At 57.2% G+C, this 16,656-nt stretch overlaps 1 protein-coding gene across 5 annotated transcripts in view; it reads left to right on the top strand.

Moving 5' to 3' along the window:
• The window catches only part of PACSIN2 (protein kinase C and casein kinase substrate in neurons 2), a 132,212-nt gene extending 120,465 nt beyond the window's left edge, over positions 1 to 11,747 (top strand). For 4 of the 5 annotated variants that reach the window (XM_047739854.1, XM_047739856.1, XM_047739855.1 and 1 more), the window contains exons 7-11: positions 741 to 861; positions 3,589 to 3,710; positions 5,813 to 5,935; positions 6,368 to 6,564; positions 10,017 to 11,747. In XM_047739854.1, coding sequence (XP_047595810.1) covers positions 741 to 861; positions 3,589 to 3,710; positions 5,813 to 5,935; positions 6,368 to 6,564; positions 10,017 to 10,129 — 676 coding nt within the window. In that variant the 3' untranslated portion in view covers positions 10,130 to 11,747. The remainder of the gene's footprint in view (positions 1 to 740; positions 862 to 3,588; positions 3,711 to 5,812; positions 5,936 to 6,367; positions 6,565 to 10,016) is intronic. The other variant, XM_047739858.1, reaches the window with a different exon arrangement.
• Positions 11,748 to 16,656: the final 4,909 nt, after the last annotated feature.

Here is a 16,656-nt window from a genome sequence, read left to right as displayed (position 1 = left end):
TGTGTGTCTCCATTTCTCCTTTCTTATAAAAAGGCGCCCATAGATTAGGGCCTCATTTAACCTAATTACTTCTGTAAAGACTCTATTTCCAAATAAAATCACATTCTGAGGTACTGGGGGTCAGGACTTTAACATGTCTTATGTGAGGACACACTTCAACTTATACCAGATGGCGCTGTGCTCACTTAATGAGGAGGAGACAGAGACCCGGGGAGGGAGATGGCTTGCCTGCCATCCCGATGAGAAGGGAAAACACGAGCCCCGCAGGGCTGCATGCTCCTGTCCTCCGTGGCGCACTTGCTAGGCCGGTGAGCTGGCGGGAGCTGGTGGGAGCTGCCGCGAGCTGCCGCTCCGGGTGGCCAGAGCATGGGCAGCCTTCACTTAGAGTTTTTGCACATCTGAGTGTAAACCTTCCAGCTTTTTTGAGGGGATGAGGGGGCACTTTCCTGACATTCGATTCTGGACCTGCTGAAATGGAGCCACAGGGATTGGTGCCCTGTGGCCAAGGTGCCGGCACCCGGTCGGATGTAAAGCCAGTCTGTGGGAAGCCAAAGCTGTGTCTCCCTCCTGCACGGAGGCCACGGAACCCTCCAGCCGAGCCGGGCGGAGCGTCCTGGCCCGTGCTGTGGAGCTGACTCATGGGCTGGAGCCCGCGCCCCTGCTGTGGCCAGGCTCTGGGCTGGGACGAACAGTGCCATCCCCACCTTCCAAGAGAGTCACACATCCTCTATCTGATTCAGCTACAAGAGCATTTACCGCGACCTGGAGCAGAGCATCAAAGCCGCTGACGCGGTGGAGGACCTGCGGTGGTTCAGAGCCAACCACGGGCCGGGCATGTCCATGAACTGGCCGCAGTTTGAGGTAAGAGGAGGCTTGTCCGTGACCCCTGGGCCCGCAGGATTGAGACATACTTTGTCTTGTCTTTCTCCTTCCAACTCGGTGTTGGCCTCTGCCCTGTTAATGAGGCACCCTTTCAGCACAGCTGCTCCAGAATCCACGTCCGTGTTGACAGTCCCGAGGGCACCCCCCAGAGGGCCTTCGGGGTCTCGGCGAAGGCGCAGTTATGTGCTTTCTTGCTAAGAACTTCGGTGGTCGCTTGTTGGCCATCTGGCATTCTCCCCTCGGCCGTGAGCTCCAGGAGCCCCCCGGGTTCCCTGCCCCACCCTGCACGGTGGCTGCAAAGGGGGCTGGCGAAGGGGGCTGCCGACGTGTGCTCCAGGCCTGGTGGGCCTCAGGTCCGGGATGGGGAGCGGGGAGGTGGGGAGAGGGTCATGTGCAGCTCGTCTTACCCTCACATGAGGGGCTTTTCCTTGTTTCAGGCAGTACATTCAGCTAATTTTGGCTCAGGATTAACTTCTCTTTTCCTGATTTCATGGATCCTAGCCTTCCAGTATCTTACCGTGCAAAATGGGAGGGCCTGGGACCTCGGGTCTCTTCTAGCTGTAGGCCTGGCCCACCAGACCCCCCTCTCCCCGTCTCACCCCCACCAAGTGCTGCCACCCCATTCTGTGAGGGCAGGGGTTCTCCCCACCGTGTGGTAAAGCAGGGGTCAGGAAAGGCTCGGCCGCTGCCTTCCAGGGATGATGTCTTGCGTGGGGGCCAAGGGGCTTGCCTAGCCTTGGTGGCCGCCAGAGCACAGGCTGACTCACGGCTGGTCTCACCTCTTGGCAGCTGTGGGACGCTGGGGGTCTGTGCTGGCCATTGGCCCCATCTTATGCCACAGTTGTGTGTGTCCCTATCTTCTGGAGCCTCTCTATAGAAAGCTGCTCCAATGGCAGTGTAGGTCCCTGTGGCTGAGCACACCCCTGCTCTGTCTTTAGGACATCTGCTCCCAACAGGAGGCTGAGAGTGGACTGTACCCCTTCCACGGAAGCCCTGGGACAAAATAGAGGCCAGGGCCCTCCCAAGTGGAAGTGGCTCTCGTGGGGAAAGCACAGAGCCTACCCCGCCCCTGGCGACCGTGCCCTGGAAGAAGGGAGGGGGTGTGTCTGCACAGAGCAGGATTTTACCCTGCAGGGGTGCGTACTGCTCTGGAGGGCCTCGGGAAGCCACCTGAGAAACCATCCCCCCTCCCAGGCCCTTAGTGTTGTCCACCAATACCCAGAATATGGAGTAGTCTGTCTATGGACTGAACAGCCTATCTCACTGGGATGGGCGTCCTGGCCAGCCCACCGTGGTGGCCCTTCTCTCGTGGATCCTGCAGGCTGGGAAGCAGCGCCCACATGCGGTCTGTGGTTATGAATCTTAGAGGATTATGCTTGACTTTCTCTAATACGATTATTTGTTTTTATTTTCCATGCCGCAGGATGAAGTAAGTTCCTATTTTTTGGTTAATGTATAATCCCAAACCTCCTGCAGTGTGTGTCTGGCCTACATAGGTCTGCGGGCGGTGGGGGGCGGGCAGTCCACAGCCTGGTTCTGACAACGCAGATCAGCGACAGAACCGTGGCCTCTGTGCTGCCCTGCTGTCCCTTGTCCATGCTAACAGCTGGCCCCTCCTTCCCGGGCCAGCCAGGGGCGTGTCACATGGGCTCTGGGGAACCACCCAGGCAGGACAGATTATATTCACATGGTCGCTGAGTCAACTTACGACAGATGAGAAGATAATAGATCGGGACCAGGGTCTGGAGTCAGGGGTCCAGGTCTGTCACCAACTCTGTGTGGGCAAGTCACCTTTTCTTTCTCGGCCTCAGTTTTCTTGTCTCACAAGTTGGCAGGTTAGACTTGATGTTTCTAAGATGGCTTTAACCTGGGCCAAGCTGTGCACTCAGTCACACCAAAGGTTAATTCAGTTAAGGTTGTTTGGTGATGGGTGGGGTCTAGAGAGCATTGTTAACCAGGTGCCCACACACACCTTCCTGGGAGATGTCGTCATAGCCTCTTCCTTCTTTAACTCACTTCTAGTGTTTCTCAGCGCAGTGCATGAAAGTTGTTTACTTGCTGGGAAACTGGCGAGCCTTTGGGGAGGTCAGCGCTTTGCTGTGCTCTGTTAGTCCTGCAGCCTGTGCTGCCTGTGAGGATGCTGATCCCTGGAGACCTGTGTGGTGGGCTAGCTTCCGTGCCCCCGCCCCCCGAACATGTGACACCCAGACCCTATCGTGTGTGCCCCCCATGGTGCAGTCCCCATGGCGCAGGCTTGCTCAGGCCCTGCAGCCAGCCCTCCTGCCCTGCTGGGAGCCAGAACCAGTGTTGGGCAAGATGGCAACTAGCTCCTGTCTACTTTGAAAGGCTCAAGGAAAGCTGGTGAGGCCTCTGGTGACCCCTGCTGGCCAGAGGTGGCTGGAGGCTTAGCGCCCTGGACGCCAGGCAGGATGGGGAAGTTCCTGGACGTCTGAGTGCTGGCTGGTCAGACTCTCCTTCTGGAGACTGGGCCTCTGTAAGCTGGAGTTCGCCCTTGTAGCAGTGAGCAGGGAGTAGCCGGAGGGTACCGGGAGCCTGAGGTCGGCTGGGGAACAACCGAGGTCATGGGGCTCCATTCCATGAACTGCGCAGGGCAGGCCTCTGGGCATTGGGCTGGTGCATTGCACACTAATGTGGCCTCAAACAAACGAACTCCCCCATTACTTTCCCTCGGCGCCCGCTGCCCAGGAGTGGTCCGCAGACCTGAATCGAACTCTCAGCCGGAGAGAAAAGAAGAAGGCTGCTGATGGCGTCACCCTGACGGGCATCAACCAGACGGGCGACCAGGCTTTGCAGAACAAGCCCAGCAGGTAGGCGCTGGGGCAGCCTCCATCCCCCGGGATAGGTTCCCCTGGGGTCCTCTGTGTGGGCCAGAAGCTCCCAGCCTGGGCACCTGGGAAACTCCCCTGTGAAGCCTTGCAGGAACCCCACAGGTATCTTTCCAGATGGGGCATCCAAACTCCACTGGGCAGTGACCCAAGGGCATCTCTGGGGAGAATCATCAGCTCATCTGATGCTAGAGCTGTGGAAAGATCCAGAGAAGCAAACCCTTGTCACAAACATGCTTCGGGCCCCAAGCGAGGGCAAAAGGTGATGTCAGATACTGACCATTGTGTGTCCCCAGTGGTGCACACCAGCAGGCGGAGGTCACGGTCAATGCCGTCCTTTGGGCGAGTTCAGGTATCCTGGCCGGGTTTGTACTTCCTGGTTCTGTACGCAGGTGCCTGATTTGGGGGTGGGGGGGAGGAGCAGTGCAAGAGATCATTGTCAAGTGTCCCCCCCCCCCATTTCAAGTCACCTCTTTGATGAGACTGAGACTGTGGGTTATTTTATTTCTGACTTGTTTGCTGAAACCAAGTTTGGATAGCAAAGTGGCACTGAGGTCATTAGAACCTCCTAGAAAGTGTGTGCTAGATGAGGCCTGCCGCCAGGCCGCCAAGTCCCAGCAGATAGGTGTTACTAGCCTCTGCAGAGCTGAGGCTGCCAGTTGCCTCTCCCTGGAAGCCACTCAGGCCCCATGCCACAAGTAATAATACAGTTCATGGTTGCCTTTTCCTAGGAGTGTCAGCACAGGTTCTGGAGGCCTTTCTGGAGTCCTAGGCACTGAAACCCCTTCCTGGGCTCCCTGATCAGACATGGCTGGCTGTCGTTCAGCTGCTGTGTCTCCATCTGGGCAGGTAGGCTTGGTGAAGTGACCAGAGCAGTAATCACTGTCCCAGGGGTGAGGCTAGCACCTGTGTGACTGGGTCAGGGTTGGGGAGACACCACCCCAGGGCTCGGGGCGGAGGGTCTAAGAGAGTCTAGGCAGGCCAGGGCTACTGAACAAATTTGGCTTCCTAGCACCAGGCTCCTCCCCACACCCACAACCGAAGGACACAGGTCCCAGGGAGGGAGGAGGGCCTATTCGTCTTAAACATGCGGCTCAGGCATAGGCTGTAGGCAGGCTTGGGTCCGGTGCCCCTCACCAGGCCTAAAGCCACGAGGCAGTTGCTGGCCACTTGAAGTCAGTGGTGGCATTTGAGGCATTTCCCCTCCTTTCCTCTCCCCTTCCCCCCAGCTCTGTGTGAGCCGTCCATGCAGCAATCTTGAGTGCCAGCTGCTTGCAGTCCTGGCTTGGAGGCCCTGCCTTGCAGCTGAATCCATAGTGCAGTGCCAGGTCTCATAGGGGCCCGTCTTATTTCCTTACTGTCTAGTTCCGCACCTAGCACCTATGGTCACTGCATCCTGGCTGTCAGCCCTCAGCCTGGGCCTGGGTCAGATTTCTCTCCAGTCCGTCCCCTCTGGGCCTGGTACACAGTAGGCAGCTGAGACGGTTACACAGATGGAGCACGAAAGGGGTTCTTCTGTCTTATAAAGGGCTGTTCAGCAGGCTTTGGTGCTGATTTTGGAAGCTCTGGCCCCAGAAAAAGCAGGGAGGAGGCCACTGGAGCCTCTGGAGTCAGAAGGAGGGGAATGCTGTGCTATGGGGTCCGAGAGTGCTCCAGGAGCCTCCCTCCTGCTCTTGGCGGGGCACCTGGTCTCTGAGCCCCACAGGCCGGCTACCAGCTCACAGCATCAGGAATGGGGGCCAGGTGGGGAGGACAGTGAGGGGAAGCCGCAAGCCAAGACAGACATCACTAGTGCTGCAGTGGCTCCCTGTCTGCACCCCAGGTCTCCTGTTCAGGTTGGACTGTATCCAGAGGCAAGAGGGGAAATGGACATGTTCTCTCAGACTTTTTAAGTGCGTTTAACCACCAAGATATCGGTGTTTTCGTTGAAACAGTCTTTTTACTCAAACAACGTATCCTCCTTTCCTGCAAGGAGCTGATCTGTCCCTTCAGATCCTGGCCCTGTGATCCTGCAGCTGGGAGCACCCAGGACCGGGTTGGGGTGCCGAGCTGGGGTCCCCTGAAAGCTCTCTCTCTCCCTGTAGTGATCTTAGTGTCCCGAGCAATCCCGCACGGTCCGCGCAGTCACTGTCCAGCTACAACCCTTTCGAGGATGAGGACGACACGGGGAGCACCGTCAGTGAGAAGGAGGACATTAAGGCCAAAAAGTTGGTGAACAAACGTTTCCCTCCGGTTTCCACCTCGCTCGCTCTCTGTCTCTCCTCTCTCTCTGTCCAGGCTCTAGCCCCCTTGGTACTCAGAGCAATGCATGAGGCCTACAGGAGGTGGCCCGGCTGCCAGCTGGTGGACAGTCTCTGGCTTCTCGATTGAGTCTCAGGGCGGGGTGGCACCCATTAACAATCTGTGGTTGCTTTTTCTCTGTCCTCCGTTAACCCTCGCCAAGGCCTTGGCACACCACCGCAGGAAGACGGGTGTGCTGGGTGGCCCTGCGGGGAGCCCGACTGCGCTGTGATGCTGAGGGGCAGTGCTCCTGCGGAAGGAGGCCCCCGCCCAGCCCTAGGGCTGCCGGCTCCAGGCAGGGCCTCGTGCCTCCGCAAGCCCCGTGCTCAAGGCCCCCCCGGGGCAACCCTTTCTTGCAGTGTTAGCAGCTATGAGAAGACCCAGAGCTACCCCACTGACTGGTCAGATGATGAATCTAACAACCCGTTCTCCTCCACGGATGCCAATGGGGACTCAAACCCGTTTGACGAGGATGCCACCTCGGGGACAGAAGTGCGGGTCCGGGCCCTCTACGACTATGAGGGGCAGGAGCATGATGAGCTGAGCTTCAAGGCAGGTAGGTGGGCTCACTGGCTGGTACCTGACGCAGAGGTTTCCAACCTGCTGGGGCGGGGAGAGTGTCTGGCTTTTTTTTTCTTTTTTAAGTCTGGAAAATTCCTGCTAGTTCCATTTGTGGGTTTTCCTCCCACGTTTGAAAAGCAGCAGATGCTCACTGCCAAACCTTAGAAGGCATGAGGTGCCCTGGTGCTTTTGCCCAAGGTGCCACCCCTAGCAGGACCGAGGGCTGCACACAACAGGGCACTGGGGCAGGAGCCACTGATCAAGGGCACTGACAGGGTTTCCCAGGCGCTCTCCGGAAGCAGCCAGCTGTGTGGGTCCCCAAGGGAAGGCTTTCTCCAGAGACCCCTGGCTGGCAGAGGAGCCCTTGGTGAGCCATCTTGCCTAGACCCCAGAATAGCACTCGATGTTCCGCTGGGCCACTCGGAGCCCCGTGTCAGGGCCGTGCCTTTTGAACTTCCTCCCTACGGCCACGTTGTCCACGTTCTACCAGCAGCACCCCTTTGTTGCCAGTACCCGAAACTTCTGTTTTTGTTTTTGTTTTTGTTTTTTTAAGATTTTATTTATTTGACAGACAGAGATCACAAGGAGGCAGAGAGGCAGGCAGAGAGAGAGGAGGAAGCAGGCTCCCCGCCAAGCAGGGAGCCCGATGCGGGGCTCGATCCCAGGACCCCGGGATCATGACCCGAGCCGAAAGCAGAGGCTTTAACCCACTGAGCCACCCAGGCACCCCCCGAAACTTCTGTTTTATAGAACAGTCTGGATCCAGATTATGGGAGCTCTGTGCACATGGATCTCCTAGGCTTTGTCTTTTTTTTTTTTTTTTTAAATGCTGGTTGAAGGGCACCTGGGTGGCTCAGTGGGTTAAAGCTTCTGCCTTTGGCTCAGGTCGTGATCCCAGGGTCCTGGGATCGAGCCCTGCATCAGGCTCTCAGAGAGCCTGCTTCCCCTCCTTCTCTCTCTGCCTGCCTCTCTGCCTGCTTGTGATCTCTGTCAAATAAATTAAAATCTTAAATGCTGGTTGCAACTTGCCAAAATGGGTTTCAAGCCTCAGTTTGAAAGCACTTAGAGGCTGCTAGAGGAGGCTCGAGAGAGCCAAGTTCTTCCCTTCTGCCTTGCCCCTTCCCCGAAGCCACCCCAGACCCACAGTCCAGCCTTCAAAGCGGGAGTCTGGGCCAGAACTCAACCAGCACAGGCTGAAGCGTGCTTCTCCACTCGGGCTGCGCCTCTGGGACAGACCCTGCGTCTGTGGGGCGGAGAGCTCTGTCCATGCTCGTGGGCCCCTTTGGTCTGTGCTCAGCAGGCTGGGCAGCTGGCCTGACACTCAAGCCCCTGGTCACCAGGTACCCCTGGCGGGTTATAGAAAGTTTTTATGCATGTCTTATGTAGCCGCACACACCTTTGTCCAGTTTTCTGATCTCTGCGGGTCATTTGCCCCCCTACTTTGTTGATTTATTCATCGTAACTTCTAAGTCTTTCTCTGTCTCACCTGTTGGATTAGTCAGCAGTTTTGTGGACATAAATGTTTCCTTCTGCTCTGAGGAAATTGTTAAAAGCCGACTGAACTAAAAGCAGTATTTTAAATCACCGGATCACGCTTTTACAGCCAGAAAGCTTCCCTCTTCACTGTGTCTATTTTGTGCATTACCTTTACTGCAGTGTTCACCCCGGCCAGCTCTGCTTTCCTCTCTCTCTAGCATGCTCCGATGCCCTCCTCTCCTCTAGGCCTTAGGCACCTGCAGAGCCTTTCCCTGGGCCCCTTCCCAGCCCGTGTGAGCATCACAGAGCTGGTCCCACCGTGTACCTGTGAGCCTGGCTGTGTGCAAGGGTGGGATAGAGAAACACCAGTTGTCCAGGGGCCCACAGGGGCCAGGAAGGACAGGAGAATATGAAGCTTTACCTCTCTCTCTCTCTTTTTTTTTTTTTGAAGATTTTGTTTATTTGAAAGAGAGAGAGCGTAAACAGGGAAAGCAGCAGAGGGAGATCCTAGGGCCCTGGGATCATGACCTAAGCTGAAGGCAGACACTTAACCAACTGAGCCACCCAGGCGCCCCTGAGCCTTACCCCTCTTGGTGCTCACTTCGGCCCCTTGTGTTCACTGCTGGTGTTGCTGAGTTAGATTTGCATGGGACCTGGTGCTGCCAGAGTGACCCAGCGGCTGCAGGCAAAGCCATCCCTCACAGGGGCCTGACGGCAGCTGCCCGCCGCCTGCTGGCCACTGCTTGGCTCCGTCCCTGCTCTAATACTGAGTCCTCCCGGTCTGCAGGGGAGGAAACCAGGCCCCAGGGGCAGGGCATTTCGCTCATGAACAGCAGCCCTGGATATCCATCCCACAAGCATCTTCATCACTCTGCCACACAAAATAGAGACAGGGAAGTACCTAAACAGGGCATAATTGCCTGGGGAAGAAATTGTAACTTAGCCTGCAAAGGGAACCAAACTGCCCCTGAGAAATACAAAGCTTGAAGCTGAACGAAAGGCTCCTGCTGTCCCGGGACTGAGTCTTCTGCCCGCTCCCTGCTCCCAAGAAGGCCTGAGCTTCGGGGTTCCCACACCTGCAGGCGGTCCCGGGCAGAGCCCCAGGTGGCTCCTCATCAGGGGGCACCGGACTGCTCTGTCCGCTCCGAACGTGAGATGCCGGACCCACACCTGCCACCACCATGGCCCTGACCACACCTTTGGTCTCCGTGCCCGCATCTGTGTCCTTGAAGGACCAGCACTCCATCTGTCCCTCCCCATCAGGGTTCCTCCTCCACGACTCGGGCCCAGCCTGAAGTAGGGGGTCCTTCATGTGTGAAAAGATGAGATGAACCAAACACAGTAACACACAGAGCCATGGGGAGATTCCAGAACTATGCCGATGGCTTCCGTCTCACAGCATTGAGAGAGCTTGATTTCTTTCCGAGGATAAATGCCCTGAGCCGGGGGCTGAAGCTGGAGTGACAGGTCCCTGCTTCTCCCATAGCCTACTCTGGACACGGATTAACTGAACCCACCGGGTCAGGGCAGCAAGTACCGGAGGGAAGATCTAAGATAAAGCTGGCTGGAGCCTGGGAAAGAGGAGAACAGCAGGAGAGGGCGGTGACGGGGGCGGCATGGGCGCTCTGAAGGCATTTCTCTGACCTGGCCTGGAATAGTCAGGAAGCACAGGGGCCTGTGGCATTGAGTTCTGCAGTCTCTGCGGGAGCTGCTTGCTTTAGGGTCCCTGTGCGCGGTGGCGGTCTTGGGACTTCTCAGGGGCTTGTGTGGCTGCTGAAGGAGTGACTTACAATGCAGCTTAGTAGGGAAATAACCAAGTCTGACCCAAGAGAATGCCTTCCCCTCCCACCCAACTTAGATCCTCTGGGGGCCAGGGGTGGGGGCCAAGCTGCTAGGGTGCTCTGACTGGGTGGCGGAGGGTCCTTGGGTCACCCGCCTGTTCACCAGGACTGCTTCGTTCTTGTCTTGAAGGGGACGAGCTGACCAAGATAGAGGACGAGGATGAACAGGGCTGGTGCAAGGGACGCTTGGACAACGGACAAGTCGGCCTGTACCCAGCCAATTACGTCGAGGCGATCCAGTGACAGGCCCGCCGGCTGGCTGGCGGAGAGTGGAGGCAGAGGTCGCAGGAGCTCCGTTGGCCGTCGGCCCCGGGCAGCGGCACTCCGGCACAGCTGGCTCTGTGAGTGTCCGCTCCTCTTCCTGCAAAACATGATGGCTCCGTCACTGTCGGCTTCCTGGTGTCTCTCGGAGACAGATGGGCTGGTCGCTTCACCGGGACCCGGCACCTTTCCGCACGCCGCGCAGACGGAGAGGTCCGAGCGCCAGAAGACAGTACAACAGACTCGCCCTGTCCCCCCTCCCGCTCACTGTGCGTGTTGGCTTATCATGGACCTGTCTGTTCTTGACCTTGTCTCTCCTCTGCTCTGAGTCAATGGTGGGTCCCACTGATTCTTGTTCCTCTGACGCGTCCCGTCTCCCACAACTTCAATGAACAAGCTTCCATGCCATTTTCTGAGTGAAGACGTTGAGGTTTTTTATTTAAAGGCTGTGTACAGTTATACTTTTTTATGTACCTGCTCTTCCATTCACTCACACTTAAATTATGGCACAGATTGGTAGCCGCCAGCGTTGAGGACAGCGCTCTCCCCGCGCCACGCTGGGGCCGGAGCTGCCGCTCCCCGAACCTGGCCGTGCGTAAGGCCGGAGATCGCAGTGGGAGGTGGGAGCACGTTGGGGGGGTTTCTGTTGTGAATGCCCTACGCATTTGGGGCGTCCGCCATGATTTCCGGAAATAACCTTACGTAGTACTCCCAAGTGTCCCCATATTTAAAAAGTATTTTCATTCTATTTGTGTTTAAAACTTTATTCTTGCAAATTAACAGTTTTATCGGTGATTTGGAAGGTTACACGGTAAGAAGACTTTCTCGAGCACGGGCGTCTGTGGATTAGATGCTTTCTGTGAGACTGCCGTGTCTTGGTGTGTATCTGTATATATTATTTGATATTCAGAGACTCTAAAGAGTTCGTCTACTGTTTCAATGAGATCTAACGGCTTTTGACAGTGGGTTTCATTTGTAAACTGCTTGAAGACTGTGACATTCAGGCACAGGCCTGGCTGGCCGGCTGGGCCTCCTCTGGGCTCTGGGCCTGGGCCTATCTGGAGTGGAGACAGCTGTGGGGCAGCCTGTCCTCGCCGGCCAGCTGCGGGTCCACCTTCTAACCAGCCTTAGTCCTTTCCGTAGCAGAACACTGTAAAACCTCCCATGTCTTTCCAGCAGCTGCAGACTCCAGCCCTCCCCATTCCTCGCCAGCACACGAAAGCTGGTCTCACCCCAAGCAGCGGGGTCCCTTTGAATGGCCTTAGTCATGGGGAGCGCGCCTGCAGTGGGCGCCGTGCTGCAATCCCGGGGCGGTGGGGGGGGGCGGGGGAAGAAAGGAAAACCTCTATTTTGTGTAACTCAGACATCGGTGACGTGGCCGCCGCCATCACAAGCTGTGCATTTTCTCAGTGTTTCCAGTGAGCTCAGTGTCTTGCTTGGAAAGTGGATGCGCATCTGTGTTTGTCATGAAAACTTACCAGCAGAAATCCTCATTCCTTTGCTACAGATTTACCAAAAATTGTCAAGTCTTTTCAGTTAGGAGTTTCTTCAAATGTATAGTATTTTAGAAAAAAAAATCAATAAACAGTTGATCTGGTGAGTGTGACTGTCCCAGAGCCATGCGTCCCTCACGCTCCCGTCAGCTGGTGGGCGTGTCTTTGTCGGCATCTTCCAGCTCTGGAGCTGGTGAGATCCCGGGCACACGGCCGCCCCCCGAAGGGCTCTGTGCCTTGCCCTTCCAGAGCTTGGGGACTTGAGGCACCTAAGCCCTTCGAGATTCCCCTCTCCCCAAAACCTGCTACTCTGTGGCCCGGGCTTCCCCAGTGTAGACAGCAGCCTGGGCTTCCCCAGTGTAGACAGCAGCCCGGCGCCTCTTTCCCTCCCTGAGGCCGAACAGCAGGACCCATCACCTGGGCTTCTTTGAACACATTGCCGAGCGTCTGCTGGGCCCTGTGCTCTGCTCACACAGTGTCTGCAATGGCGTGCCCGGGGGCTCAGCCAGTTGTCTGCCTTCGGCTGGGGTCATGATCCCGGGATACTGGGGTCCAGCAGTGTCAGGCTCCCCGCTCAGCAGGGAGTCCACTTGTCCCTCTCCCTTTGCCCCTCCCCCCAGCTTGTGCTCTCTGTCCCTCCCTCCTTCCCTCTCCCTCTCTCTCACTTGAATAAAATCTTTAAAAACAAAAAACATGCCCATCTCCGGACATCCTGTGTGTGGGCTGAGTCTCCGTGTTCCATTTGACAGAGAAGGACACAGAGGCTCCAAGAGCCACACTTCCTCCAAGGTGTCCCTGCTGGTGTGTGGCACTAAAATGTACCCTGTGGGATCTGCGCCCTCGCCGAGGTGACATGAGTTGAAAGAAGGCCAGGGCAAGGCCCAAGAGAGTTGTGAGGGCTGTCACAGCCCGACACGCCGAACCCCAGTAAGGCTCGTCCAGAAAGGTGCCCCTCTGGTCAGCGGGCCCTCGGAGGAGCCCAGAGGAGCAAGGCAGGCCGCTGCCGCCGCCCCACTGCTTGCCTGGCTCAGGAATGGCGGAGAAGGCTCTGATGGGTGATGGGCCCTGCTCTCCGCTTAGGAGGACTTGGAGCCCATCGGAGCTGCCTCCCCCGGGCCCAGGCTGCCACAGATACGAGGTCGGACAGGGCGGAAGGGAGGCGTCCGAGTGGGCTCCCGGCTCCCACAGCGGGACCTGGGCCGGCCAGTCCTGGGCACTTGGTGCTTCACGTACTGTCAGGACCGCTGTGGGGGAGGCTGGCGTCACCCTGCTTTGTGGAAGACACAGGAGGTCTGGAAACTCAAGTTCCACAACTCGCCCCAGCTCCCATGACAGAATACGGGATTCTGTCCTGGCTCCCCGGCCGGCAGATGCAGGGGCGGGGGGAGGTGAGCAAGGGGAGCCCTCCGAAGTCAGGATAAAACCACCTCCGCTCAGCGGGGCCCCTTCTTAGCCTGTCCTCTCAGAGCTCCTGCAAGAAATCCTGCAGGCCCTCCCTGCCCACCTGCCCTTTGCCATCCTGGCCCTCGGGCCAGCTCGGGAATCCCAGCTCAGCGCTCAGCTTCCCCAGGCGACAGTGGCGCGGGCCTTCCTGGCTGGAGGCTTGGAGGGAGGTGTGCAAGGCCCCAGGCACCCAGGAGGTGGTAACTGGTACCGTGGTGATCCGTGATCACCTGTCCTCCTAGTCCCCAACCAGAAGGTTCCAGCGTTCTTGGCTGCCCCTCCCACACCCTTCATGCTGGGCCACCAAACCCTCTTTGTCCCTCTGTCCTTCCCCAGAGCCACTGCCTGGGGCCAAGCTGCCCCTTCTTCCCCAGAATCACTGCTCTGTGCGTGGTGCCTTCCTGGATCCCAGGGCCCTCAGCAGCCTGCCCAGTCCCTTCTCAGTGGAGGGTGGGAGGGGGTATTTCATCTTCCCATCAGAGCCCCCTGGGCATGGCCAGTGGGCAAGCAAGCTCCAGTGAGCGGCCTGGGCAGAGATCTGGCTCTGTAGCAGCTTGAGCAAAAACACTAGGCTTTCTGAGTTCCTTGAGAGAGGACTGAGGCCTGGGCTTCCCTGCAGGCCCTCCACCGCCTAAGCTCGTGCAAGGCCTCTCCCTGTGCCTGGACAGCACATGGGGTGTGACTGGTGGGTTTGGGCTCTGCAAAGGCCTCGGTACTAGGGGCAGACATGGAGGGGACCACTTAATCCATCAGAATGGGGGTGGGTGGAGGTTGAGAAGGACCCCCATGGGCCGCTTAACCAACCCCTTCCTTGTTCATGGGAAAACAGGCCAAGTGAGGGGCAGGAGTGACATGCCCATGGTCACAGAGTGAGCGGCTGAGCGAGCTGAGTAGCCCTTCCTGGCAGGGAATCAGCTGGCTCTCTCCCTGGATCATAGTCATTCACCATGCAATTATTGAGCACCTACTGTGTGCAAGGCTAGGTGGTGACAGGAGGAAAAATGAAGAAGGGACCCAAGTTTGCCTTTGGGAAACTGCAGAAGCTCAGGGAGAGTCCAAGTCACTTTGACACCAGGGAGGATGGGGCAGGGTGGTCCCCTGAGAGTGTGCCTGGTGAATTCTGGAGGCCACCCTGTAAGTCTTAGGGAATTAGGACAAACAGGGTCCTTGAGCTGTTCCCCCCCCACTTCCAGTGGGAAGCATTCCTGCCTGGCAAGAGATCAGAGTGGACCACAAACGGGGGGTACCCCCACTCCTGTGTGACCAGATGCCTAAGCAAGTGCCTGAGCCTCCCTCCATAAAGTGGGGACGACCTGGGGGGTGTCCAGAAGCGGGACACCTTGCTGGGCAGGAGCCTTGCCCTCGGCCTCCCTTCCCCCCAGACAGCCGCAGGAGGTTCACGCCCCCCTCCACTTTCTGTTTTCCCTTAGAAGGGCAGGCAGTGACTTCTGGGCTGGAGCTCTGTGGTCTCTGTGGTGGCAGGGCGACCCCTCTGCAGGGCCCAGGCCATAGCACCTGGTGGACACATGTGGGCCACAGGTAGAGAGACCTGCAGCTGGGATGGAGGCGCTCCGCTTCCCCCGGGAGGACAGGCCTGGGCCAAGCCGAATCTGGCGGGCATCCTGTTGAGGCTCAAGGTCATCTTCCACCAGGCGGGGCCACTGCCAAGCACAGACTTAGAGGAGCCAGGCTGACAGAGGACAGGCGGTTTCTCTGCCCACCCTTTCCAAGCAGCCTGGGGCTTAACATTTATCAGCCACATGCCAGGTGCAGGGCTAAGCACCTTTCTCTGCAAAGGGTCATATAACCCTCCTCACTATGTGTGAACACCATTTCGCAGATGAGAAAACAAATCAGAGAAGTTGAGCGACTTGCATGAGAGCGTACAGCAAGTTAGGGGCAGGGCTGGGGTTTCAACTCCTGCGCCTAACTCCAAAAGTTCCTGTACCCCTGGAGGACTTGTTACAACCCAGCTTGCTGGACCACGTTCTAGAGTTTCTGCATCATGAGTGGGGGATGAAGTCGAGAGTTTGCATGTCTAACAAGTCCCGGGTGATGCTGACCCAGGACCACACTTTGAGAGCCACCGGTCCAAAGAGCAAGAACGAGCTGGTACCCAAAGTACCAGCAATTCCCTGTGCTCTCAACGTGTTCATAGAAGCAGATGCTCCCAACCCAGCTCTGGGACATGGAAACTGGGTCCTGGGCACCCAGAGACTGATCGCCCACGGTCTGACCCAAGGAGGTGGGGAAACTATGTCCAAAGAGAGCCCAGGAAGCAAGGGACACAGGCCAATGTGACATCCCATCCCGGGCCATTCCTATGATTCCCAGACAAGGGGCAGGCAAGGTGCAGTGGCAGCAGGTGGCAGAGGGAGCGGTGTCCCACCAGGGTCAGATGGGCGCCCGTGTCACTGATGAGCTGCCTGTCCTCAGGTAAGCCCCTCCCTCTCCCTGACCCTTGGTTTCCTCATCTGGAGGAGGGGGAAGTGGGTCCTATCTTTTCTCTTTCATGATCCTATGCGGTCTGGAGTGTGAGAGTGCTTGATAAAACACAAATCTGGGAAACGGTGGCATGGAGGTAGTCTAACCCCAAGGGCTGACCTCGGAGACTCCAAATCCTCCCCCAACCAGTCACCCGGCACAAATGCCTCCAAGCCACAGACTCATGTATGAAACTATGCGGGGAGGCTGGGGTTTCCACAGCAGAATCTGACAGAAGAGGTTTTTCTTCTCTGAAACTCAACAAGAGTCTTACAAAGGTGTAAAAATGAAGTCGATGGTTGAAAGCATGGACTGTGAGGTCCTGTTCCCTGCACTCAGACTGGACTCCAACTGTGTGACCTTAATGAGCTGCGTGGGCCTGACGGAAATACTTAATCTCTCCAAGCCTCGGTTTGCTCACTGATAAAATGGGAATAAGTGCGGTTAACATTTGTTATTTCAGATGTGCCAGACCCTGTCCTAAACCCTTCAACGTTTATTAACTTTCTGGATTCTCACAGCGGCCCCATGAACAGGTAAACGTTATCACTCCCAGTTTTACAGGCAAGGCGCTTGAGGCACAGAGAGGTTAGGTAACTTGCCCAAGGAGCGACAGCCGCCAGGCGGCCGAGCGCGCATTCAGACGCAGAGGGTGCAGTACAGGCCCTGCCCACTAGGCTGCGCCGTTGGACTGCAAGGGCGAGGATGTCCGCCGTGGTCTGCGCTCGGTCAGTGACACCTACCAGGACTGGAGGTCCCCACTAGGGAGCCACCAGCCCTGAAGGGCCCTCCTCGGCAGCACCGGTCCGACCGTGCCGTCACTGGCCGCACGCCTGTCCCTCCCACTGAACAGCAAACTCCTCGGTTTGGGGAGCCGCCCGTCCCCTCTATGGTCTTTGGTGCTCCTGGAGCTAGATGGAAAAGATGAAATGAAATCCATTTTGGCCCATCCGATGAAATTCAGATTATACGGTTTCAGACATGTTCAAATCCTTTGTGGGAAGGACTAGGAAATGAACAAGGGAAGGGACGGAGGAACAGATGAACCGCGTAACTAACGGGGCTCTCTTGGAGCAGAGGATAACTGGT

This window comes from Lutra lutra, chromosome 8, assembly GCF_902655055.1.
Source record: "Lutra lutra chromosome 8, mLutLut1.2, whole genome shotgun sequence".
Classification (NCBI taxonomy): domain Eukaryota; kingdom Metazoa; phylum Chordata; class Mammalia; order Carnivora; family Mustelidae; genus Lutra; species Lutra lutra.
This window is presented reverse-complemented; position numbering and strand designations above follow the sequence as displayed.